The sequence below is a fragment of the Lactuca serriola genome, chromosome 8 (assembly GCF_051521515.1).
Source record: "Lactuca serriola cultivar US96UC23 chromosome 8, Lser_US96UC23_V15, whole genome shotgun sequence".
In the NCBI taxonomy this organism is placed as follows: domain Eukaryota; kingdom Viridiplantae; phylum Streptophyta; class Magnoliopsida; order Asterales; family Asteraceae; genus Lactuca; species Lactuca serriola.
This window is the reverse complement of record NC_136415.1, coordinates 60,442,884-60,469,803: the sequence shown is the minus strand read 5'-3', so window position 1 is coordinate 60,469,803 and position 26,920 is coordinate 60,442,884. Positions and strand designations below refer to the sequence as shown.

Sequence of the window (26,920 nt, the reverse complement as noted above, 5' to 3'; positions counted from 1 at the left end):
AACGAGCCCAAGCCGAGCCTGCCAGGCTCAGGCTCGGCTCGTTTGCACCCCTAAATTTGCCCACATTTTACAGCCTTATGATTTTGTTACTTATTTATTTTTGATTATTTTATTAAAAATAATTTAAGTTTAGCCGAAATTTGTGTAATTTGTGTTTTTTGGCTATAAAATATCTCTAGAAAAATACTTAAAATGGTTTAGTTTGACGTTCTTAATAAGTACAAAGAAAACGGTAACAATCAAAGAAATCTAAAATAAAGTATTAATTATTTAATCTATTTTTGTCCTTTTATTCGTTTTAACAAGCTCAATACAAAAAGAAATTATTTCAAAATTAATCCAGAACAAGAATTGTGAAAATCAGAATAATATTCAAAAGTGTTTGTAAAATAATACATAAAACTTGTACTCTACTCTTAATCTAGTAACATCAGCTCTGGAAAAGAGTCCACCATCTTTTTTCTACACCACTTTCTTCACTACCTCAAACCCCACTCTTCTCTGCAACTTTGATGAACTCAAATCTCTAAAACCCTAATTTCCCTCCCCAAAATGCCTTTGGGAAAACCCACCACCGCCAGTTTCGTCGTCGTCGCCACCGTCCTCCTACTCCTCTTCAATGCCGCCGTCGTAACCCCCAAGTCAACAATCGAACCCTGCTCAAACAACGACTCATGTAACGCCCTACTCGGCTACACCCTATACACCGACCTCAAAGTCTCAGAACTTGCCGCCCTTTTTCAAATCGACCCGATTGTTCTCCTCTCTGCTAACTCCATAGACATCTCCTACCCCGACGTCGAATCCCACATCTTACCCTCTCAACTATTCCTCAAAATCCCCATCATCTGCTCTTGCGTCGACGGCATTCGTAAATCTGTAGCTACACATTACAAAACTCGTCCTTCTGATACCTTGTCGAACATCGCTGACGCTGTGTACGGCGGACTTGTCTCGGCTGACCAGATTAAGGAGGCTAATTCCATATCGGATCCTTCTGTGCTTGATGTAGGGCAGAATCTTGTTGTGCCTTTGCCTTGTACGTGTTTTAATGGAACCGATAACTTTTTGCCTGCGATTTACATGTCGTATGTGGTGAGACCGGTGGATACATTGGCGGGGATCGCGGCGAGGTATAAGACGACCACGACGGATCTGATGGGTGTTAATGCTTTGGGTAATGCAGCCATTGAAGATGGCGATATTCTTGCTATTCCTTTACCAGGTAATAATTCATATAATCCTAAGGTTTGTTTTTGTCTTTTCGTTACAAAAATCACTCTGCTTTTCTCAGAATATAGATTCCCATTTTTGATATGGTGTTTAAAGCTAAGTAACCATTATATTATTAAGGGAAAATGCCCAAAAAGAAAACGCCCAAAAATAGCTAATTATATTTGGGGAGTGTTTGATTGTGCATTTTGCATGTCATTTTTGACCACTTAAAGAACCATAATCGAATTACAAAAACTTGTTATAATTGTTTTGATCCTGAATAAATTAATAATCGGATATCATAATTAGAATCACATCTATCCAAACACTCATTTCAAGTGTTTATTACCACTTTAAGTCGCCAAATTTAGTTTAAATGCACATAAAAACATCCCAGTATTAGCTTTTGTTCATTTTCATGGATCCCTGCCTACTACAATGTTCTTTTTTGTACAATTCACTCTTTTGAACTACCATTCTCAATTTTTCAAACTATAAATGAGTCTTTTGGCTATTCATAGTCATACAAGTCTATAAAACATACAAAATTATAGGATTAAAAGCATAACATTAATAGGCATATGATGACAATAGTTATATGTATTAAGAAGTGGGAGTACTAATGATGACAATCCGTAACTTTTGACTAAAAAAAGCCCCTTTTGTCTAACTTTTACACTATTCTGCATTTTATTTCTTAACAGGAAAATCATTTCTTACTTTCTTTGAATTTTTCTATTATTGTGGATTGTTTTCAGCTTGTGCATCAAACTTTCCAAGATCTGCATCAGACTATGCATTATCTGTACCCAATGGAGGCTATGCAATCACAGCAGATCATTGTGTGGAATGTAGTTGCACAGCAGGAAGCAGGTTATAACTTATATAACTTATAACATATAACATAAACACTTTTTTTCAAATTTCAATCCCATTGATTATATTGTCTCATTCACATGATCTTGTTTGTTATTTATTTCAGATTATATTGTCAACCAGCTTCATTATCAGTTTCTTGTTCAAGTATGCAATGTAAAAGCAGTAACCTAATGCTTGGAAATGTCACTGTTCAACAAAGTAGTGCTGGATGCAATGTCACTTCTTGTGGTTATGGTGGATTTGTTAATGGAACTATAATCACAACGTATTCTTCTTAACTTTACACTATAATTTGTCTATTTCCTCATTTTTACCATTACCCAAAAAAAAAATGAATAAAGATAATCTTATTTTGTAATTTTATAATTGCAGGTTGTCGAGTTCTCTTCAACCACGATGCCCAGGTAAAGTAATCTTGAAATTTAAGAAATGAGATTCCATTAATCACCAAAGGTTGTAGCTTTTTGTCATATTCTTTTGTGATTAATGATTTTTTAACATGTTGTAGGGCCACAGGTGGTGCCGCCAGTAACAGCACCACCTACGGTGGTTAGCCCAGACATGGTATTGGCTCCGGCCCCTTCACCCGGTCAACTCGGTGGGTCACCCATGGCGGGTCTTCCCAGCTCGGTGGTGCCATCAAGTGGGTCAAGTATAGTCCTACCTCCAGCTGCAAATGGTCCAAGTGGGTCAAGTATCAATGGAGCTTGCACCTTGGTCAACCCGTTGATCACTTCCTTCATATCCATTGGTCTGGTTTTGTTTCTCAAGGTGGTGAAGGTCGTTCCATTCTTGTAATATTTTGGGGGATATGATCTTTGAAACATGTGTTATTGTTGTTGTTGTATATTTAAGCTTGATTTATGCCCGAAAAAAAAAATGTGTACTTTTTACACGGGATTCGGCTAATTTTGTGGTATGAGATTAGGTGGGTTTTGGAACTTGACATTTGATGAAATGAATCTTGATGATTTGGGGACGTTGTATTTGTCGTTTGCTGTGTGATTACTGATTAGTTTCGATTTGATTTTTTTTTTTTGGTTTCATTTATCCTTTTGGTAGCCGATGTCTTGATTCTTGAGAGTCGAAATGCGTTGTAGCTGGCTTGTTTTGGATTCTAGTGCTGTAATTGGGTTGTTTGCAGGTGTTCAGGCAGACAGACACACATGTTTTAGCTTAGTGGGACCCACCGATGTATCTCGTGTAGTCATCAATCATCATGGGTGTTTCTTGAAATTAGGCAAAAAGCAAGAGTGTGTGTGGATGCATGTAGGTTTGTGGAAGTTTGGCCAAAAATGAATCTCGGTTATGTTGAAAAATATTGATACTCGATTTGATCAATTGAGAAGAATTTGAGAGGGCCAAAAGCTTGAAGCCATCAATTGTGTATTGAATTGAAGAAAGAGAATGTAATGAGAATTGGAATTGAATACAAAAATAATAGAAGAAAGAGGATGTAATGAGAATTGGAAGTGAATACAAAAAATAATACTGATTGCAGATGTATACAAAATAACACTAAAGTATATAGAATTAACAAAACATATATTATCAATCCCTAAATGGGGAAGCCAACTAGAGTTGGAAAAATAACACTAAAGTATATAGAATTATCTAAACATATATTATGAATCCCTATGTGGGGAAGGAATGATACAACCTGAGTTTGAAAAAAAGGTATAGGAAAGGACTAGGCAAATATGTCTTAATGGAGTTATTCATAGCTTGATCAGTCGTAGAGATAATGAGAGAGTCGACAATGAGAAAGTCGACATTTTTACTGTATGTGTACGAACAAAATGTCATTCGACCTCAATATGTTTTGTATGCTTGTGGAAAACATAAATGTGAACAATCTGAATCTTCACTACTCAAGCGAGTCATCAAGGATTGTTTCTTATTCTTCCTAAATATAACTGAATCACCAAAAAAGAAACAATACACAATAGTAGATCGTATGACGTTCAGGTCACCGTCTTCGTAGGTATATGAGAAGACTATTAGAATCGAAGAAGATTCAAACAAAATATTGAAGTCCATGAAACATGGTACTCTTGAGGTATCGGAGGACCCGAAGGACATCTGCATAATGATAGAATAATAAGCAATTATAAACTGACTAACCTTGTGAACTAAATAAGTAAGGATAGGATGCGTAATTGTGAGTAGGAATGGCAACGGGGCGGGTTCGGGGCGGGGCATGGTTTCCCAAACTCGCCCCGATATCTTTCGGGTATCGTATCGAGGCGCCCCATTGGGTTTCGGGTTTTCCGTCGGGTTTCGGGTATCTTATCGGGTTTACAACAATTCATAACGAAATCTTTATTCTGTTTTAGGTACTCCGATGTCTTATAAAAATGCAAGTTCTAGCCTCCCTATTAAATTAAAAATATGATGAATCACTTTAATAAAAATAAATTGGATGTTATATTAAAAAATATTTGATTTAAGTTTAGTGTAATACGTCAAAACATAAAAAATGATCATTTACACCAGATTGTTAATAACTAAAAAGATTGTCTACATTAAGTATTTTATCTTGAATACCTGTAGTTAACATCAAAAGGATTCGAACATTTTATATATATATATATATATATATATATATATATATATATATATATATATATATATATATATATATATATATATATATATATATATATAATCGAGGCGGGGCGGGGCGATGATAACCGACTTCCTACCCAGAACCCGATAACGACCCGTTACTCGACCCGAAATGACCGGTTTCGGGTTTCCCCGTCATGTTCGAGCTTTTTTGCCATCCCTAATTGTGAGGTAAATCAAACAAACAATCAATTGCTTGTATGCAGTATGTCACTAAGATGAGAACCACTTCCAAGGACTAAGTGAGTATTCTACTCAAGTGGTGTGAAAGTTGCTTCTATAAAGCTCGATCGAGAAAGTAGATATGATATGTATCTGGCTTACTAAAGGTATGCACGTGATTGATGGGTTTTATATGTTACAAAAATCTTATTTTGGGGGAAAAACTTAAACCCTAAGTTCACATGCAACCTAAAAGATCTATGTTCTTACTATGATTTACAACAAACAATTGAATATCAAGAACCCTATTAGTACATTGTTATTTTCGAAATTAAGAAAAGGTTTATAGAAATTACATACCTTCTGTTTATTATAGCAAATAAGCGAGTATTCCTTCTTGATTGATCTTTAGAAAGTAAACACCAGAAGTCTTGTGCCTCTAATGGCTCACACCCAAACCCTAGCAATTGGAAGTTAAAGAGGAGAGGGGAGGAAAAGGAAGAATTTCGAATTCAAGGCTCTTAGAATGATGATTTTTGAAATTCAAAACCCTTAGGGGTTTATATAGGTGTTAGGAAGGTTGTATGTAAGGCATGTTCCTTTTTTATAACCCTTACCCCATTGCTTCCTCCCTGAGGCATTTTAAGCTTCCTTAGAGCCGAAGAATACCTCTAGAACCGTCCCCTTCTTGGGAGGTTCTATTGTCACCTTTAGAAGGCAATTTTCCACGAGACTCCAACTTGATTATGGATGTAACTATATCTCCCATTTGTGCTTCAAAGTTGGAGATACTAGTCCTTGTCTCTTTTTGGAATTGTTGGGTGCTAGTAGCTAATGATTTGACAATGTCTTCAAGAGACATTCCGGAGCTACTCGGTTGGGATTGAGGAGGTTGTTGTTGATGATGTGGAGGGTGCGATTTGGGTTGATAGTGTGGTTGTGAACGTTGGTAGTAAGGTTGTTATGGTGGGTAGGAAGGTCCAACCAATGCATTTTGAGGTAATGGTCTTGCGTTGTAGCTCATGTTGGGATTTGGCTTCCAACTTGAATTATATGCATTTTGGTAACCTAATGGTTTGTGTGGTAATTTTGGAATTCTCCCGTGGCATTTACATGTTCCGCATCTTCTTGAAGAATGGGACACATATCCGTAGGATGTCCTATTGTTGCATATATTCCACAAACCATCACTTGTGGAGTCTGTCCCATAGCTAGCTTTTGGACAACGGATGTTAGATCTTTGATTTGAGACTCGAGACTTGATGTTCCCACTTCGTTGACTTTTTTTTTAGTGTTTCTCTTCATATCTTGGCACGGGCCAAAGTGTTGGGAATTAGCGGCTATTGTGTTGAAGAGTTGTCTTGTTTGTTGTGGAGTTTTGCTAAAGACATCTCCACCACTTGAGGCATCAACTTGTCTTCTCTCCATTGGCAACATGTAACGCCCGCAAATCCGGGCTAGTCAATTAGAGGCAATAGGAGTCGAAAACGACTTTTTGACAAAAAGATTATTTAGAATAAATAATCTTAAACACGTTTTAGAATATGTCACAAGGTTTCTGTACATATAAAGAACGCCGAAATCCGAGTAATAACGAAGAAGTTATGACTCGTCGAAGTTTCGCGGCAGAACCGGCACGATATCGGAAAGCGTATATAGTGAATTTACGACAGAGCGAGATTTAGCCTTAGCGATCTAAACGAAAGTCGTAGAATATGTTAAACTAAGAACATCGATAAAAAGAACGCCCAAATCTGACTTCGTATGAAGAAGTTATGATTTTTCGAAGTTTCAGACTAGCAGTGTACAACCCGAAATTCGAATATTAGATCGAGTGATTTTTAGCCGACACGACCTAAACGAGAATCGAAGATCTCGTTAAGAGTAGCGTAACGAGAAAAATATGGGCGAAAACGGACGTCGGATGAAGAAGTTATGAGGATTTAACGGACCAATCCTGTCCCGGCCTGTTAATAATATAAAATTTAAAATCGAGTCAAAATTAGCCGACGAAGTCTAAACGAAAGTTGTAGAGTACGTTCCCACCTTCGTGTTGATATAAAGAACGTCGAAAACGGAGCTCGTATGCGAAAGTTATGATTTTTAGAAGTCGAGAAGGAAAATTGCGAAACTGAGATGACGTGGCAACATCTGGACCCTCCATCGCTGTTCAGACCTCGCTTCGGATCATGCCACGAAGCCTTCACATTACGCCCCGCGTCCGAGGCCAAGTACGCCCCGCGTACTTCGGTTCTTATCCGTCCGATGGGTGCAAGATAGTTGGGTCTGAGCTGGTGGTCTTATCCGAGGAGTACGCCCAGCGTACCCTCGGTACGCCCAGCGTAATGACCGAAGCCTGGCACTATAAATAGAGGTGCGAAGTGCTCCGGATTTCACACACATTTCTCATATCTTTCTCTCACTAGTTTCTCTCTCTAGCTCATCTAAACCCCCCTAAGCCCTAGTTAAACCCCTTAGCTCCCGAGGGAAGCCCCGAGGCTCCCGGAGTCCCGAGAAAAAGAGCCTTTCGGTTTCGAAACGCTGCTCCAATTAAGTTCCGGTTTTCGATAAAATTCGCTGTAAGTGTGCTATGCTTACGCAATTTTTAATATAGCTTTCAAATAATTATAGGAATGTTATTAGGTCCTTAAAATAATTATTTGGGCTATTATTATGAGTTATATTGAGTGTTATTAACGCTTATTAATGCTTAATAATAGTCAGACTAATTAATTTGTCGCGGTTATCGTTAGACTAAACCCTAGTGGTATTGGTACTAGGTTTTATCGAAGGAAAATCGTTTTGAGAGTATCGAAGCGATGTTCGAGTGCTGAGTCACCACCTACTCAGGTGAGTGCATAGTGATGGGTTTTGGTCATAAGAACATCCTATGTGCTCATACAAACCCTAATGCTTGGATCTAGGTTTCTCTATTGTACATGCAAGTTATCCAAGACTATAAACCCTAGATCTAGCATATGATAATCAATATAACATATAATTAGGGTTTAGATCATACCTTGATTGTTATGTAACAATAACAATCTCAATTCCTCCTTGTAATGACTTTAGAAAGCTTAGAGTCACAAATGTCACTCCTCTAAATTCTAATGGTTCACAAACACCAAGAGCAAGAGGATGAGAAGGAGAGAGGATGGAGGCTACCTAAAAACGTGTGAAACCCTAGAATAAGTCTTAGCCACGTTTTTGGGTCATAAGGGATGTATATATAGTTAGGCTATTAGGGTTATCTAACAAGGAAACCCTAAATTGGATGCTTAAGCCCTAAGCAACCCATAGATTCCTTTCCTTAAGGCCTTGGACGATTTCTTATGGGCTTCCCCATAGAATTCGTCCACTCCTTAATATAAGGCAATCCATAGCCCAAATTGCAATTATCTTATAATTACAATTCCAGTCCCTTAAGTTTAATTAATCTCTTTTAGTCACAAAACTAATTACCAATTAATTCTTGACTAATATTAATTAAACAATATGATTTCTCCTTTAATATATTATTCTCATAATATATTAATAGATCATATTTAATCCTTTCTCTCCATAATTCATCCTATCAAGTTGCTTTGGTGAAGGCAACCCAAAAGGACCATGCACCATCAGGTCAAGTACATACCAAAATAGTTATGGACTTAGACACTAATCCAACAGTCTCCCACTTGGATAAGTCTAAGAACTATTATGCGTATGACTTCAGATCCTGATCTGCAATCGTAGCTTTCCAAAGCCGTTGTCAACTCTGATCCTATCAGATACGTGTGTCCTTAGATAAGGGATCATATATTCCTCCATTCTAGATATCGTATGAGACATGATTTCTAATCATTCTCTTTGTACTATTTCTCGACTTCTGATTTATGACGACTGACTAATTGAACAAATCAAATTAGCCCTAGCCCGGCCGAGCGTTTACGTTTGTCATCACTAAATCATCGAGGGGCCCAAAGATATCGCTTTTATCCTACTTTGGATAAAAGGAACGGATAAACTTTGATACAATGCTCGCTTGCACTCACTCACCGAATCACACACAACAATATGTTTTATAACACCAAGTTACTAGTGCGTTTACATATTATCAATGTGCAACCGATTTGTAAGATACAACTCACACATCTCGGTTTCAAGAATATAAGATGTTATCGTCTCACCAATCACTCGTGATACAGTTCATGGAGTGATCCAAGTGAGCGTGGGTTTAATCCAATGCTCAAATTCATATTCATAAGCACTCATGAATGTTGCAGCAAACATTTGCTTATGTCTAATACTTTTTAGACAATCCACACACCAATTCACAACAGTCTTCATTCATACCTACTTTCAACATATGAACGACTGTGGCCCGTTCGAATAATTTGACTGTTCTAAACCAATTAAATTATTCAGGAAGTCAAAACATGCAAAGTGAAACACAAGAATAATACTAATCCCATATGGCCTCAACCCTTTGAGCATAAATAAAACACCTTTTATTTATCACCATATCGATTACTCATTATTTTTCGTTTCGGGTAATCAACTTCTTACTTGAATTATTACACTTGTCCCATGCTCTTAGCATGCACACAATGTTTACCTATGGTTCTTACTTTGTGAAATAGATCAAATTGAACACATTTCCAATCTTTCTCATTTCACAACTCCAAATCCTTTTTCATAAGTGTAAGAATATCAAATTCTTTCCACTTATAGAATATGCTAGATTCTAACATTTTATGCAATGATCCTTTTGTAATGTCACTGCACCAAAGTCACAAAGACTATTGCCAATGATATTACAAAAACCTCTATCGGATATTGTTACAATACAATTCCTTAGATATGATGTCTCTCACTCAAAGTACTTTCCTTTGAACATCCTTTTGCATAAAAGTTTCTAATCTAGTCATAGGTTTTCAATATTCAATTCCCAATATGGACACGTTTCCATATTTTCCATATGACAACTCATTCTTAATAGAATCTTATCTATTCATAATAATGTCGATATGATCCATCCAATATGGAAACATTTCCATATTTTCCAATACTATACTTCCAACTACTCATAAGCGACCAATCATCGACGAACTTTGGATTGCCCTTTGATAGTTGTTTATTTTATCTTAGTCAAAACCGATTCTTGTCCTTTTTCCCTCTAAATGCGCTAGACATTTGGAAAATTTTAGAACGGTCAAATATTATAGCATTTGCAATCAATCCTATACCCGAAGCGTATGGGACACGATGCATAATGTCTTACACGAAGATTCGATACTTTATCAATCTTCTGCCATAATATTTTATGTGATATGTTCTCAAAATTCGAATTGTGAAGAGGAATGCCGTAATCATAATCGAAATTTTAAGAACACACTATATACCTTTGACTAAATTATTAACATTCCACAACCTAAGCCTTTAGATTTGAAACGAAGCATAATATTCTCTCCCTTAATTATAGCAAAACAACTTTACAACCATTACGACTTTGCAAGGTATAACTCTTGTTTTCTATAATTAATATTGCCAACTTGCAATACGTGCCTTAATAATCATACAATCATAACATTTATGCTCCCACTATCATGATGATTATTATAAACATAACACTTATGCTCCCACTAGCTTCGACATGTATTCATAAACATCTTAACTTTCAGAAAAACAATACCTATTGAATTTCATAAGTCCATGTTTCTAATACTTAATGCTTTGATAACCTTTTATCAAGTTTTTTTTGAACTTATACACCTTTGCTTTAGATAGTTCATATGTGTGTCTAAACAATTAAGACTAATTGTCAAACCTCTTAATTCAAATCATGGAAAGGGATACCGTAACCATGATCGAATTTGAGAATGCAATTTTACAATCACTATCTTCTTAAAATCTTTCTTAGTGAAAGCATTTCCTCACAATCATTTTCATGAAGGAGGAAATCTTATGACACTTAGATTTTAATGGTGTATGTGTTCCTATCCATGTGAATTTGTTAAAACCAAAGTTTACGACAAATTCAAACTCATATGAACCGAACTTTCTTAATCTTGATTTCTTGCCTTATGGTAGCACAGCTGTCCACCATGTCTTCCAAGTAGTTAAGCAGCTCACCTTTTCCTATCAATGTACTTTTCATTGATCAAGGTCCTTGCCTTTTATGCATTCAAATGAGAACTCATAGAACTCACATGCATAATTAACTTAATTGGAACGGCACAGAAACAAAATAATGTCAACACGATAGGTTGTAAACCTCAACTCGTGTGCTAGTGATGATCGATAAGGTTTATTCTTGATTTGTTCTTGAAACCATTCAAGAGCATTGAGACTCCCACTGACTCCTTGCATATAAGATTCTTTTTTCAATAAACATTTCTTGACAAACAAATATTCGAGAGTTAGTGTAGCTTTTATCAAAACACTTCATAAATTGGTCTTAGTTGGTCTTTGTCTTATCCAAGACATCACAACTTTCCACATTTAATGAATGTTATAAACCTTCTTAATACTTTTCACTCAATGTCACAATCTTAACTCTAAGACTTGTTTTGGAACGAAGTATGATTGACTTCTTGATTTAACCATTTCTTCAATCCTTGATTCCTCTTCTTAAACATACAATTGTACTAAGACTCACTTAGAGGATCAATTGAGATATGGTTCTTAATCATTAAGACCTATCATAAAGCATAAAAGGTACTCTCCCTTCTTCTTAGAATGGAGAAATTTTTATCTTTCTGCCTACTTGATTCTTCTTATTCGTTCTGCTATTGATTTAAACCTTTTCAATCAATTCAGAATTACACTTAATCTTGTAAGTATAATCATATTTACTAAACCTTTAGTAAATCATGACGAATAATTTTGTTATTCTTATGGTGGACTTGATCAACACGCAACTTTGTGTACTCGATCTCCTAGTCCTTCACTTGACACTTTGTCAATGAATTAGTCTAATTTCCAAATATGAAATTTCTCATTCATTGTGCAACCAAGTTGCATGATTCCAAGTTTCTGTCTAATTGAAACTTGGGCGATGAGAAACTTTCCCTATTTGGTAAATTCTCGACTTTCCATAAATAACATAATAAGAACCAAATCCATTATTGGTAATATTCAAACATCAATTTTTCATATACGCCATTGCAAGGATAAATAAATAATATAAAATCAAAATTTATTTTATTGAGGAAAAATTTGTCCTTTACAATGCAATTCATTGAAAAACTATGCAAATACATCTTTCTTAGCAATCTAATTCTAACTCTAAGTAGTAGCTCAAGAATCTAATCTTCGAGAAATGCGATCGAAATCCATTCCTTCATGGTTAGATTCTGCTCACTTCTTCCCTTAAGCTTCCTTTCTTTTCTTCGATCCTACAAAACATCAATTGTAATCTTATCACATTATGTATTAAGAATCTAGAATAGAAGCTTAAAAGAGTTAGTTAATGGATTTTACCTATATTGGAGCCATACGTTTCGACTCTCCCATCTCTTAGATCTCTTAGGTAAATGGGGCAGCTTTGTCTCCAATGCCCTTTCTCTTGGTAATAAAAGCAAATTTACTCTTTTGGAACATGACATGGAACTACTTCAGACATTGCCTTTCTCTTATGATCAAACTTTTCGATCATAGCATGTCTTTTGTTGCCATTGTCTATATCCATAGAGGTCTTGAAGTCAGATTCACCAATCAACTTTGTTTTTCTATTGCGCCAAACCATTGTTGATTCAGCAGCAATAAGCATATAGGTGAGATCTATAAGGGTCACATCGCAGTTCATCATATAGTACTCTCTTACGAACTCACTATATGAGTTAGGAAGTGACTGAAGAACCCAATCAATAGCCATTTCCTCACAGACAATGGATCCCAATATTCTTAACCTATCAATGTGTGACTTCATCCCTAGGACATGTGCACACACCGGTTTTCCTTCTTTATGTTTACTTGCCAAAAGGGCTTGAGTGATCTTGAACTTTTCAAGCCTTTGAACTTGTGGGTTAGGGAGAATAATTGGAGGAGGTGGAGGAAGTGAAGCATGATTTCTTGTTCCTCGATTGAATCGTGGAATACCATCTTCATGTGGAATGCTTGTTCCACGGGATTTGGGAAGACCATAGTTGTCGAACTTTGACATCTACAAAACGGGAGAAAATGAATTCAAGTTAGTTGATTGATTGAGTCCATAGTAAATCACCGAAATGAGATACTAAGGCTAGGACCCAACACAATATTCTACAACTCGGGAGAGGGATGTCGTAACCCAAATTGCAGAACATTTGAAGGTAAGTGAATGACGATTCACTAATTTCCACCATGAAAAACAAAAAAATTTTAAGTTTTAAATTTATGAAAACTCCTAGATCCTATGAGATTCATTGAACATTTCAATGGCATGTTTAAATCTCGATATGCCCCTCTTGTTTGAGACTGGGATGCCGAGGATCACAAAGCGGGTGTGAATAACCATGCAAACTTACATGGTGCCCTCACATGTTACAGTCACCTATTCGATGTGTCGGTAAACCACACACGCTCCACCGAGCTATGACAAACATTGAGTCACCCTTTGCTACCTTTGCTTAGAACCATTTAGTGTGCTGGTAAACCACACACGCTCCACTAACGTCTTCGCAAGGACACAAAGTGTAATTTCATGGAATTGCATCAACTCACTTTTGCCCGAGTAACTAAGATTGGGAATTTTATGAAAACATTTAGTTACTTTTATACTTCATTATACTTATAATGGAAGGTTTTGTCCCATCCTACCCGTTCGGCTAACGACCCTCCACTAGTCAAGAGTGCGGTGGGTAAGAGTGGATATCCATTCAATCGCCATTTTATAGGCAATTTCCTTAAACACCCCTTATAGATTAGCTTCGTGAATGAGGCCTACTAACGGTAAGACTGACTTTTACTCATACATATATATAATGTTAGACTTTTAATGTTATATATAGTATAGGGTATATTTTACATTTTTAAAATACTAGGTGGTCAAATTTAATAATTATACCTTTAATTCAATTAAATTGTAAACCAAAACTTTTATGGATTTATTAAACCTCTTTTAATTATACACCTTAATTATTAGAGTACGTTCCCACCTTCGTGTGGATATAAAGAACGTCGAAAACGGAGCTCGTATACGAAAGTTATGATTTTTAGAAGTCGAGAAGGAAAAATTGCGAAACTGAGATGATGTGGCAACATCTGGACCCTCCATCGCTGTTCAGACCTCGCTTCGGATCATGCCACAAAGCCTTCGCATTACGCCCCGCGTCCGAGGCCAAGTACGCCCCACGTACTTCGGTTCTTATCCGTCCGATGGGTGCAAGACAGCTGGTTCCGAGCTGGTGGTCTTATCCGAGGAGTACGCCCAGCGTAATGACCGAAGCCGGGCACTATAAATAGAGGTGCGAAGTGCTCTAGATTTCACACACATTTCTCATATCTTTCTCTCACTAGTTTCTCTCTCTATCTCATCTAAACCCCCCTAAGCCCTAGTTAAACCCCTTAGCTCCTGAGGGAAGCCCCGAGGCTCCCGAAGTCCTGAGAAAAAGAGCCTTTTGGTTTCGAAACGCTGCTCCAATTAAGTTCCGGTTTTCGATAAAATTCGCTGTAAGTGTGCTACGCTTACGCAATTTTTAATATAGCTTTCAAATAATTATAGGAATGTTATTAGGTCCTTAAAATAATTATTTGGGCTATTATTATGAGTTATATTGAGTGTTATTAACGCTTAATAATAGCCAGACTAATTAATTTGTCGCGGTTATCGTTAGACTAAACCCTAGTGGTATTGGTACTAGGTTTTATCGAAGGAAAATCGTTTTGAGAGTATCGAAGCGTTGTTCGAGTGCTGAGTCACCACCTACTCAGGTGAGTGCATAGTCCCTTTCATCTTACACATAGATATGAAGTATTTTATATAAACTACGTGCTATGTGTGCATATTATCTGAATACTTGTTGTCTATGCTGGATGAACGTTTTATACATGTTTTAAAGGATTTAAACTGTATACGTATGTTATATATACAAATATGTTGGGCATGACATGGGTAGATGAATGATGAGAGATATAATATGATGAGAGTATACATTGGCAGCTATAGACTTAGTGCCTATTGGACAAACACCGGTAGCTATGGACTTAGTACCTGTTAGATGTTGGTAGCTATGGATTTAGTACCTGTTAGGAATTGGTAGCTATGGACTTAGTACCTATTAGATGAACCCTGGTAGCTATGGATTTAGTGTCAGTCCTATAACCCTGGAAGTAAGGGACTTCGGAATAAACGAATGCAGGATAGATGACTCTTAGGTTAAATCCTTAAGAGTAAAGAAGATAATGGGGATGGGTAATTGGGTTGATTGTTTGATTGTTTAAACATAATAATTATATTATTGTGGGTTGAAGACCCTATGTACTCACCAGGTTTCCCAACCTGGCCCACTCAGTTTATTTATATCACAGGTGACGATATGAAGTGACATTACACTGAAAGATTTAAAGGGATGTAGATCACTAGTGTAAATAATTGTAAGTTCTGTTTATGCTTATGTTTATGTATTAACGATGACATCCCAAACGTTTTAAAATGAAATAAATACGTTTCTTCGAAAATGTTTTATTGACGTATTTATCATGTTTTTCTGGGAACAAATTCCGCAACGTTTTTGTTAAAAGAAGTACTCTGATTTTTATAAAGCATAAACAAAATCAGACTTTTCTGGCCGTGAAAATGGGGATGTCACACAACAATCCCTCATAGAAGTGTTGAATGAGAAGTTGTTCCAGAATTTGATGTTGTGGACAACTATAGCACAAGTTGTTGAACCTCTCCCAATAATCATTGAAAGTCACATTTTGACCTTGGCGGATTCCACAAATATCATTTCTAAGACATGAGACTTTTGAAGCGGGATAGAACTTGTCACGAAAAGCTCTTGCCATGTCGGTCCATGAGTTGATTGACCCTGGGGGAAGATAGAATAACCAATCCTTTGCTCTATCGGCCAATGAAAAGGGGAATGCCCTTAATTTGATTTGGTCATCGGTTGACCCTTGTGGCTTCATACTAGTGCAAATAATGTGGAACATCTTCAAGTGTTTATGAGTGTCTTCTTTCTCTAATCCATGAAAAGTTGGAAGGTGATGGACTAAACTTGACTTTAATTCCGAACCTCCTTCCAAAACGGGGTAATTGATACCGGTTGGAGTTTGTGTAACATCGGTTTCCATCATTTGCCTCAAGGATCTTTCGGGAGCTTCTCCTCCATCTCCCATTGCAATTGGTTCAATTATGGGTGGATTTTGTTGTAAGGGCGGTGTTTCGGGAATTTCTTGGCGTGGTTCGGGGCTAGAATCGGGTTCTGTATCACTTAATGAAGCGGTTTCAACCTCCGGGTCCTCGTGAGGATTTGAAGTTTGACCACATTCTATTCTCTTTTCCTTCGCCAAACGTCTTGCTTCTTTTTCAACTTCCGGATTATAAATCAAGTCACGTGTACGTTGAGATCTGGTCATAGAGAAACAAATTGATTAAAAATAAACCAATCCCCGGCAACGGCGCCAAAATTTGGTGGTTGTCGAGGCCAACAAAATAAATAACCCTAAATCTTTTACACTAAAATAGTGTATAGTGGTAAAGGGGTCGAATCCACGGAGATTTGTTCAATTTGTTACTCAATGAAAGTCTCTTTGTAAAAATACTTGTTAAATAACAATAAAAATAAAAATGGGAGTTTTGGTCTTTTAAAATACTTGAAATAAACTAAAACTAAACTAAGATTTGAATGGAAAATTTAACAAAAACAAGATTTTGATGTAAAATCAATAAGGGAAAGATGGTTGACTCAAGGTTTCCTCACTTTGACTTTTGGTGAACATATCATTAGAATCTAATGGTGCAATACTTGTTTTAAATCCTTAATTTGGTTATAGTAATCTGAGAAGCTTGGGATTACCTAGACTTTTCTTAATAATTGAAATGGTTAGAGAAGCTCATAACAATTTCCTTAGTCAAAGTCACAATTTCCATAAGACATGTAATTAGTGAAAGTCAACTAGCATTATGAACCAAAAAGTCACCAAATCTAAGAGGAGTCAAATGCTTTCACCACCATGTTGGAGAAAATGTTTTTATGATTGTGTGAAGTAAAACTAACACAAAAATCACTTGTTGCTTGCTAATCACCACAAACACATTTAAACTTATGAATAAAAACATACAGGTAGTGATAAGATGTTAAAACACAAAACATTCTCATAAGATTCAAACACAAGTTCATGGAGTCTTCAACATTCGACCAAAAAGTCAAAGGATTTCACCAAAGTCAACCAAGATTTGTCTAGCCAAGCATGGCTAAACTTAAGAAAACAAAGTTAGAAAAGATTATATCAAACATTTAACAAGAATTAAGAGATAAAAAGATGATGTTCTTGAGGTGTTCTTGGCCTTCAAAAGTCTTCAAAACTCCACAGAGAATGCTCCAAAATCGGATGTCCAAGAATGTACAAAAGATGCACACCAACTTTCCCCATATAGCCTTCTAACTGAAATCCCGAAACTGCCCCTGTTGAGTCGTGTGCGGCCGCACAGCCTTACGCGGGTGGGTTTAGATCATGGGTTCTTTGAATATTGGGCCTCCACAACTTAGCCCACTTGGCCTAGTTCGAGTCCAAACAGCTTCTAGCCCATTTTTCTTTAAGTTCACTTCATTTTAAGCCCAATTTGGCTTCTCCAATATGATACATAGCTTCCGAAATCGCCCGATCATCAATCTCTGCACGCTCGAATATTCTCTCGCATCTCGCAAATTTAAAGTTTACTTCTTCCAAGCCTTCAATTAATAAGCAAGCCCACTCCAAGCATCAACTCCATTATCACCAAGCCCTAAATTCTTGTTGTCCTCCAAGTCCAATCGTCTCCCAAAGATTCTGCACCGCTAGTCTCCTTAAAATCTGCAATTATGCTCACGAAACTAGAAAATACCCGGAGTGGTCATAAAATAACAAAAAAGAAAATATGCATGGAAGTTAACTAAAATGCGAATGGAATGTGCTAAAATAAACTATAAAAGAAGTGAATAAAATGAAACTATCACAACACTTTTAAAAGATTTTTTTTTGTATATTTGGATGGATTTTGTAGTCATACACAAGAATGTCACTTGTTTAGATTAGTTGTACCTATTGTGTATATGAAATGGCTTTGATGTCTTTTGTTAATTTGAAAATACATCATCTTATATAAATATTAAAATAGATTTATGTACATATTGTAAAGAATGAAATATTTTAAAAATTAATCTTTTAAGTCATAAAAAATGACGATTTTTTAAATTTTAAATAACAGCTGATGTTGTTTGATAAACTTTAAGTACATGTTATTATCATTTTGTTTTTAAAAGTTAAATAAGTAAAAGAAAAAGTTACCAAGTTGGTTCACTTAAAATACTGGAGGAAATACAATTTTCAAATATCAACTGTAACGTCCCAAAAACATAGATAAAATATTTCATTTTTAATTTAATCAAAAACCATTAAGTATCCATAAAAAACCCAAGCATCGTATGCCAAAAGAGTGTAATCATTATAATATAAATCTAAATCATAAAGAAAATGTGGAACATGGGTGGATGTGTTGCAATCATGTCGGACCTTCCCTTTTGTACCGGAAGTACCTGAAACCACAAACATAACTGCAAGCGCAAGCTTAGTGAGCTTCCCAAAATACCACATACAACATACATATAATATAACAGCACGTGACTATGTCAGGTCCGTATTGACCCTCGGGTCCATATCAACCAAAAATAACAGCAATTAGTTGTGTCGGGTCTGAATCAACCTCCAGGTCTGTATCAACCACAAGTCCATAATGACTCCGAGCCCAGATTAGCTCCATACATAAATCATGCAATCACATCAGTCAAAATAATACAATAACATACATTCTACCCATACAATACAGTGAGTCGGTCTTGGTGCCTTCAACCCACTTAAGGTGGTAAAAAGACTCACCTCACAAATAGACGAAAAGCTGAAACAACACGGTGCTTTGAAAACCACGCTGCTTGTCACCTTTACAAATAACAGTGAACAAAACTCAGACTACAACTCAAAATACCCAAAATACCCCTAGGTCAAACTTAGTCAAATCCTAATCAAAGTCAAAAGTTAAAGTCAACGGTCAAGATTGTACCTCCACGTCATAGCCATCCTTGGCCATGTTGTGACCTTCAAACGACAAAACAGACGTGAATCCCCCAGTTGACATGCCATGGGAATTGGATCCAAAGCGTATTAATGAATTAAGTCGAATCCTCCAATCCAAAGATTCCAAATTCCAGATACGATCATTTCAAATGTCCAAAAGGGTAAAGTTGTCACCTTTATCCCTTGCGGTCCACCAAGAAGTCTAGATCTCAAGTCTTAGATCCAAATAGGCTAAAGAATGGCAAGGACTTATTAAGAAGCACTTAATCCATTGAGTCTCAAGCTCATTTGCTCTAGAAGAGCTTATAACACCAAAACCATCCTAAAGATTGATGTTTTTTAGACTTGCATGTCCAATGCAAGTCTTGGACTCAACTTAAGTCAAAATGGGATTTTATGACCAAAATCTTATGCGTGGCACAAACCAACCATCAAACTTAATATCCAAACCATGGAGTAGAACCAACCATCAAACTTAATATCCAACCCATGAACTACTCCAAATGATCTAGAGATTCATAAAGTTGCAACCTTTATGAATTCTCACCATACCATCTAACAAGATCAAGAAGAAAGGGGGCAAAATACAAGATCTAGCACTCCATAATCAATAAGCTTGGAACTTGGAGACTTACAAGAGTCCAAAAGATGCACAATAAGATAGTGAGAAGAGTTGCTTTTTGAATCCAAGTCTAGAAGTCACCTCTTTCTTCTTATAATCTCCAAAAATCAACACACAAATCTTAGAAAGCAACAATGGGGGCTAGGGTTCGCTTGGAGGCTGAGGGTGAGCAACCCTATCCATCACATTCCCTTAAATAGGGCGCAAACCCCATAAATTAGGGTTTCTCATTAGACAGTTGTCACGCCGTGACCATAGGTTGCCATGGCTTGGTGGCCATTTAAAATCTGCGACACATCAACCCTCACCACGTCGTAGGATGCCTTCACCGTGACGTGGTACCGCCCAAAATCCAAAATTCATAAATTTAAATACCTCCAAGGATCTGGACGTTACATCAACTAAGATTCAAATAAAGTTTAGTCGTTCGATGTATAAAGCTCGATGGTCAACCTTATATAATATACATTATTTTGGAATCGATGTCATCAGCTATCCGTTAATTGTATATTAAAGTTTGAGATTTTTAATGACAATCACTTTATTCACCACATATCTTTATTTCTGAGTAAAAAGTGCAACATGTTCTTTAAATAAGTACACAATTAAATATAAAGTAGCACTTTTATATATATATATATATATATATATATATATATATATATATATATATATATATATTGTAGTCATCCATACATGTAAACAACGGTTAGAGGTCGTTAATAAATTTAGTTTTAACTGATTTATTATATAATTTTGTATCAAATTAATATAAACTTTATATGTTATAGATAATGACAAAAAATAATTACTTTCAATAAAACTTATATATATATATATATATATATATATATATATATATATATATATATATATATATATATATATATATATATATATATATATATATCATTTGTTTATATCTATGTTATTTGTGGTTAAAGTTAAATTTGACAATATTAACTCGAATTTCTTTCATTTATTATTCCATACTTACTGTAAAAAAAACTATATAATATTTTTTCTTATGTTAATTGAGTTCTTATATTAAATAAATATCATATTTAATTTTTATTAGTAGTTGAAAACTCTAATGATGTGTATTAATTTATAAGAAAGTTGAATAGTATGATAATTTCAAGTGAATATAGTAAAAAATAAATTATTTATCTTTAACCAAATTAAAAGTTGAAAAGAATAATTTATTTTATAGATATGGATATAGATTCAAGATTTTGAAGAATGGTAAAAATCAAACTAATGGGCGACTAGCTTTAGAACCCTAATCGAATATGTACATTAATCTTTATTTTCTTTAAGTTCTTTGGTTTATCATTATGTTATTCTTAAATATTAATCTCTTATTTTCTTTAAAGGCACCATTAATTAATATCTACTTGCGAATCATTTTGGGGGTTGTGGACTTGTGGGCAATCTGATTTACTAGACATATTCATGAAAAGTTATTTCCCTTTACCAAATTCCTCTTTGTTATGCTAAGATAAAGAGCTCGTAGTGAAGGATAAAACACAGACCCGTGAATAACAAATAATTTGTAAGGATTTAAATAGATTCCACAAACTAGAATTTGATTTTGTACAACTATAAAGTTATAGATAAATATAAAAAACATACCTTAAGGATTATCAAAACGGAACCTAGAAAAACACCATTTTCAAAATCTCCCTTAGTTAGCACTTTGTGATGAATATACCAAAAACTTAACCTACAGACATAATATGGTATATCAATACTTTTAATATTACCATCAAATCATATAACTTATTTGTTGTACAAGGATTATAAAAAGAACATCAAATTATATACCATATTACAACATATGTATGAATGGATGCAAAATTATGTTCAAATAACTTTCAATCAAACCATAGTCACCAAATTTAATCCAAGTTTGCAAAGGTTAATGGAGTCATAAAGATCAAAATCAAATTTAACAAAATCATTAAACATCATGTTAGCTTCATTAGGCATCTTGTCACTGTAAATACACACATCATACATTATGTAATTTAGCAAGATACAATGATACAAAAATAAATGCAATTCAATGTTAGCTTCATTAGGCATCTTGCCAGCCACATATGTGTTGGCCTTTTTCCATAGCCAAATTATTAAAAATCAATATGTTAATGCTCTTATTTAACATTTTTTAAACTATATAATATAGAATTATAGATAGTTGCTAAAAATTAATTGATGGTTAATTGTATTTGTATCAATAAGATAATAAATGAATATCCGTTATTTTGAATCTTTTGCCGGCCCGGCCCAACCCGAAAGTCAACACGGGTTTCAACTTTGATGACTAAATAAAGCAAGCTCCTTCCATGAAGGTTCTAGAGACCCACAAAGAAGCTGGTAAAAGAGAAATTCAAAATCAAGACTGCTTTTGTTTATAAAAGCAAGGCGTTCGATCCAATTTCGTATTTTCTTCCATACGCTTCGTTACAGGTATGTGCGTATTTGATCATGTCTTTTTCAATTTCATTCTCTTTTGTGTTTCCCCCTCTTCTTATTGGAATTAATGCCTAAGGTTTGGTAATTTATTCAAGCGATTTGTTGGCTTTTTGTTTCTGTTGGAGGATCGTTGACTAGTTACTATCTTTTTTCAATCGAACAGGGAAATTGTTGTTTTCTTGGTTCTAGGGTTTTTCTGGAAGTATCGAAATTTAGGGATTTGAAATTATGTCAAAAATTACTTGGCTTTTCCGGAATCTAAATGGAACTTGATTTGAAGCTCTTATCTGTATCTATGGTTTCGTTTTGACACTCCATCTGTTTCAAGACTAGAATTCAAATTTCACCGTTGACGCCTAGCATTTTAACGAAACTAGGGTTTTATTAGATGTATCTGTTGAAGAATCGGGTTTTAGGTATTTGAATATTGCTCGAGATTACAAAATTTTCTCCCTTTCCCGGATCTAAACGGATCTTAATTAGAACGTGTTATCTGCGCTTAGGGTTTCAAATAAAGTTTGTGTTTTCGCTGATGGGGGGTTCCATTGTACGTCAAGAAAAACTAGGGTTTTATTCGATCCTTTGTTGATGAACTCGGTTTTATGAATTAGAATCTAAAAGATTACGAGAATTGAGATTTCGTTTGATTTTTTGAAATCTGAATCAACCTTAATTCGAACCTAAATATATTTTTTTTCTTTTGTTCTTACAGATTCTTTCATAGATTGGAGGATATTTGGGATTTTGGGTTCTAAAGCAAATCTCAAACTTCGGCCATTTAGCTACTCAAATAAGGTAAGAGACCCCAAACTAATTCTTGAATTCTCCATTGAAGAACTTTTCATATTCGTGAAGTTGACTACCTTTCTATTCTTACTATCAACTATTTCAAGATTCAATTTTTATGATAGAGTAACTAACACTGTGTCATTCTCTCTTCGAGATGCACTTCCGGCCATCATCATACCATAATGCAGATTTTGATCTTGTTTTTACATCCGAATGGACTGCAAGACATTCATCCAGTTGGTTGAAGAGAAAAAGCAGCGAGTTTTGGCCAAAAAAGAAGCCCCTCTGAAATGGCAGCAGAAGCTTGAAGCTGCCATTGAAGCAAACGAAAAAAAGTCAAAGATCTCAAAGCATAAAAGAAGATCATCCGAGACTGATAGTGACACTGAAAGTGATGATGTCAGAAAGTCAAGAAGAAAGAGTCAACACAAGAAACATAAGAGAGATAAGAAAGATAAAAGATCAAAACGAAAACTTAAAAGGAGATCTTCTAGTTCGAGTGACGAAAGTGAAAGTGAGTCTGAAAGTGAAATAGAGGAAAGAAGGAAGAGAAGACACTCAAAGCATCATCATCATCATCACCATCATCATGATAATAAACGACATAGGCGAATGGAGTCTAGTGATTCGGATTCTTCTAGCTTTGATGATGATGATGTTAAAAGACATGAAAGGAAGCACCATAAGCATCATCATAGGAGATCAAATAGCCGTGAATTGAAGTCATCTGATGATAACAAGGATCATCATCATCATGGCCATCATCATAGGAGATCACATAGCCGGGAATTGAAGTCGTCTGATGATAACAAGGATCATCATCATCATCATGGCCATGATTGTAAAGATGATTTGAATGAAATTGAGGTGAATGGAGGGAATAACAATGGGAATAACAAGCTCCGGAATGGAATTGAGGTGAATGGAGGGAATCTGAATGCTGAAACTGAAAGTGATGGAATTGAAGAGGGTCAAATTGTGTAGGTCTTGTTTAGGGGCATTATTTGAAATGAACATGTTGTGTTTGGATATGCTTTTTAGTTTTTATTCTATTCCTCTAACTCAAAACTCTCTTGACTGCTGTACGATTTGTGTTCTTAAATCTTGACTGAATTCAAATGCATCGTTCATTATTTCTGATTATAAAATATTCTATGGGTAATCGAGCAATCTCACATTTGTTCATTTATATATATAAGTAACCAAAATTGGAGGTACATAATATTTAAATGGTCATCTTTTTTTTGCCATTTGTTAATTTGCTTTATATGGTTCCACCGATAATGAACCTTAGAGAATTTGAAATTTTCACATCTTTTAGCCTTTTTGTTGTAGAAATCATTATAAAGCAATTTTGTGGTTCACAAAATCCATTTGATGAAGTTAAAAGACGTGAAGAAGGTTTGTTATGCCTCTTCTATTTTGGTTTTTTCTTTAATTAATATGTAATAGAACAAAACTTCATACATTATTGCTTAAAACTTAAAACTAACTGTAACAAGAAAACGCCTCTAGAAAAACAGACATTAACATCAGCTCATGTACAAGTTCAAAAAGAAACTAAGACACAACAAAGAAAGGTACTTAATAGTGGAGGAAACCCTTAGGAACACACAAAAAAGATCTTTAATTAGAATCACACTTGACAATACAAGAGCTACTCATTATCATTAGATATTTCTACATTGGAGGAAGAAACTTGTCTGATTTGTTGATTGTTTGAGTGCTTCTGTAAAAGTTTGCTCTCTATGTAGGTGCTACCATCGAATACTTCTATTATGTAGGTGCTACCACAAGTAAGAATATCGAGCAATGGATGTTGTTACCCCCTTTTAAACAAGTTGTTCAGATTCTCATGGTTCCTGTCAAGAAACAGCTAGACTACCTCATTTACTGCACAAAGTATGTGAGGAATATGAGTATCAAAATGAGGGAGTTGGATGCTACAAGAATCGATGTGGAAGAGCAAATGAACCGGAACACAAATAGTCATTTTGAGACTACAAGACAGCTTCATTTCTTTCGATGGGTCCATGAGGATTCTATGTCATCTATCGGATGCTACGATGATAGTCTCAAGGATACTTGCGTTCTGGTTCATGTGTTCTTCAACACCGAATCTTGCAGCACTCAACTTCCTCATTTTGATGTTCATATTCGTCATATATTTTATGAGGAAAATGAGGTAGCCTAACTGTCTCTTAAAGGAACCATGAGAACCTCAACAACTGGTTTAATAATGACAGTAACAACATCCTTTGCTCAAAATTCTTACTTGTGGTAGCACCTACATAAGCAACTAATTAAATGCATCTTAGATTCGTTTAGCTTTTGCCCTTACACCTATAATTTAATCTGCAAAAAAAAAAAGTCATCTTAGAATCTATAACAAATACAAAGATTAACTTTAGGCGCTTATAAACTTAACATTAACAGAAGTTGACGTTTTTTCCAAAGAATGATACTTAATTTTGTCCATCTTGGTTTCCTTGCTATTTTCCGTTCATTCATTGTTCTTGCACAAACTAAAATTCTTTCTAAAATCATTCGATGATTCATCAAGTGTTGATGTTTCAATTTAAGAAAAAACAATGGATTGTATATAAGAATTTAAAAACAAACACAATAAAACGATGGATTGTATAGAAGATGCTTGTGAATTAATACATAATGAAAAATCATACCTTCACCTTTGTTTTTATCTTGCAACTTCTTCTCGATTCACAAATCGCAATTGAGGAGAATAAAAAAGTAAGGTTGTATGGTTTTCGATTGAGGATCTTGAGTAAGGTTGTATTAGCTACCGCCCCCGATAGACCTGCGATATTCAATCTCTAAAAAGAGTCCATCTCAGAATCTAAAACAAATTCACAATTAACTTTATAAAACTCTAGAGATGATGATAAGTAATAGAAATTAACCGAGGTTAATTGCAAAGAAAGTTATTCAATTTTGTTAATCTGTGTTCACCCATTGTTCTTACTCAAACCCAAATTCATGTAATAGCCGATCGACGAATATGTCATAATCTGGTTTCATTTTGAAAAAGATACACAAAGAAAACATGGATTGTATAGAAAATGGTTGTAAGTTAATAGATAATGAACGAGCATACCTTTGTTGTTGCAGCTTCTTCTCGATTGTAAGGCCACGTTTGGTTCTCGATTTACAAAAGTATATGGAGAGCGAGGGTTACGTAGGGTTTGATGCGGCGGCGGAAATGGGTACATGATGTTTTTATATGCCAGTGATTGGAATATGATGAAGGTTTTTTTTTTTTTTACTAGCAACTTATTTTTTGTTTTTTTAATACAAATATGAAACTTCAATACATATCGATTCAAGGCAAACAGACAACAAGTTGCGCCGCTTGCCCTTTCTGGATGGCAAAACCAATTCTTTTGAAAACAACATTTGTGGATCTAAGAGATATGACATTAGAATGCATGACCCGTTGGACTCTATTAAGGAGCTTTACCGCCTCTGGTGCGAGAAAACCAAATGTATCAAATGCAAAAGGAACAAACACATGTTGATTTTCTCTACATGTATTCTCGTGCTTTACTACTTTGCACGCAGCGGCTTTCAAAGCGGCATGCCCAGCTGCGAAACCTCCGCTCCCCAAACCAACGAGAGGAGAGACACCAATAAGATCCACGCACGCATGTTTCCCTCCTATCCATCCAAATACCAAAATGTCAGTCGGTCTAAGTGTGGACCTGCCATCCCGCGGGTCCGTCAAAAAGTTCACTGACGCTTCTTTCTTCATAGAAATACCAGCACGCCGACAAGCATCAAAGATAATATCTCGAACCACATCATGTCTATACTTGAAACCAGGGAGCTCTCTATAATGAATCGCGTGTTCCCCAAAGGTATCCAAACATGCCTTGCGACAAACTGGACATA

At 35.5% G+C, this 26,920-nt stretch overlaps 2 protein-coding genes and 1 long non-coding RNA gene across 4 annotated transcripts; 2 read left to right on the top strand and 1 right to left on the bottom strand.

Moving 5' to 3' along the window:
- Positions 1-473: 473 nt before the first annotated feature.
- On the top strand, positions 474-3,073 carry LOC145068479 (lysM domain-containing GPI-anchored protein 1-like). Its single transcript, XM_079015451.1, has 5 exons — positions 474-1,225; positions 1,974-2,088; positions 2,198-2,359; positions 2,467-2,498; positions 2,603-3,073. The coding sequence occupies exons 1-5, from the start codon at positions 553-555 to the stop codon at positions 2,890-2,892; spliced, it is 1,272 nt and encodes a 423-aa protein (XP_078871577.1). The 5' UTR covers positions 474-552; the 3' UTR covers positions 2,893-3,073.
- A 19,031-nt stretch (positions 3,074-22,104) lies between these two features.
- On the top strand, positions 22,105-24,144 carry LOC145070963 (uncharacterized). 2 transcript variants are annotated; one of them, XM_079017911.1, is made up of 3 exons: positions 22,105-22,216; positions 22,935-23,017; positions 23,200-24,144. In XM_079017911.1, exon 3 carries the CDS (start codon positions 23,225-23,227, stop codon positions 23,993-23,995), a length of 771 nt encoding a protein of 256 aa, XP_078874037.1. In that variant the 5' UTR covers positions 22,105-22,216; positions 22,935-23,017; positions 23,200-23,224; the 3' UTR covers positions 23,996-24,144. The 2 variants fall into 2 exon arrangements, with proteins under 2 accessions (XP_078874037.1, XP_078874036.1); XM_079017910.1 differs by having other exon boundaries at positions 23,166-24,144.
- Positions 24,145-24,523: 379 nt separating this feature from the next.
- LOC145070965 (uncharacterized) lies at positions 24,524-26,267 on the bottom strand. The gene is made up of 3 exons (XR_013690171.1): positions 26,127-26,267; positions 25,696-25,845; positions 24,524-25,366 (listed from the first exon to the last, which is right to left on the bottom strand). It is a non-coding gene; the product is annotated as an uncharacterized LOC145070965 (long non-coding RNA).
- Positions 26,268-26,920: the final 653 nt, after the last annotated feature.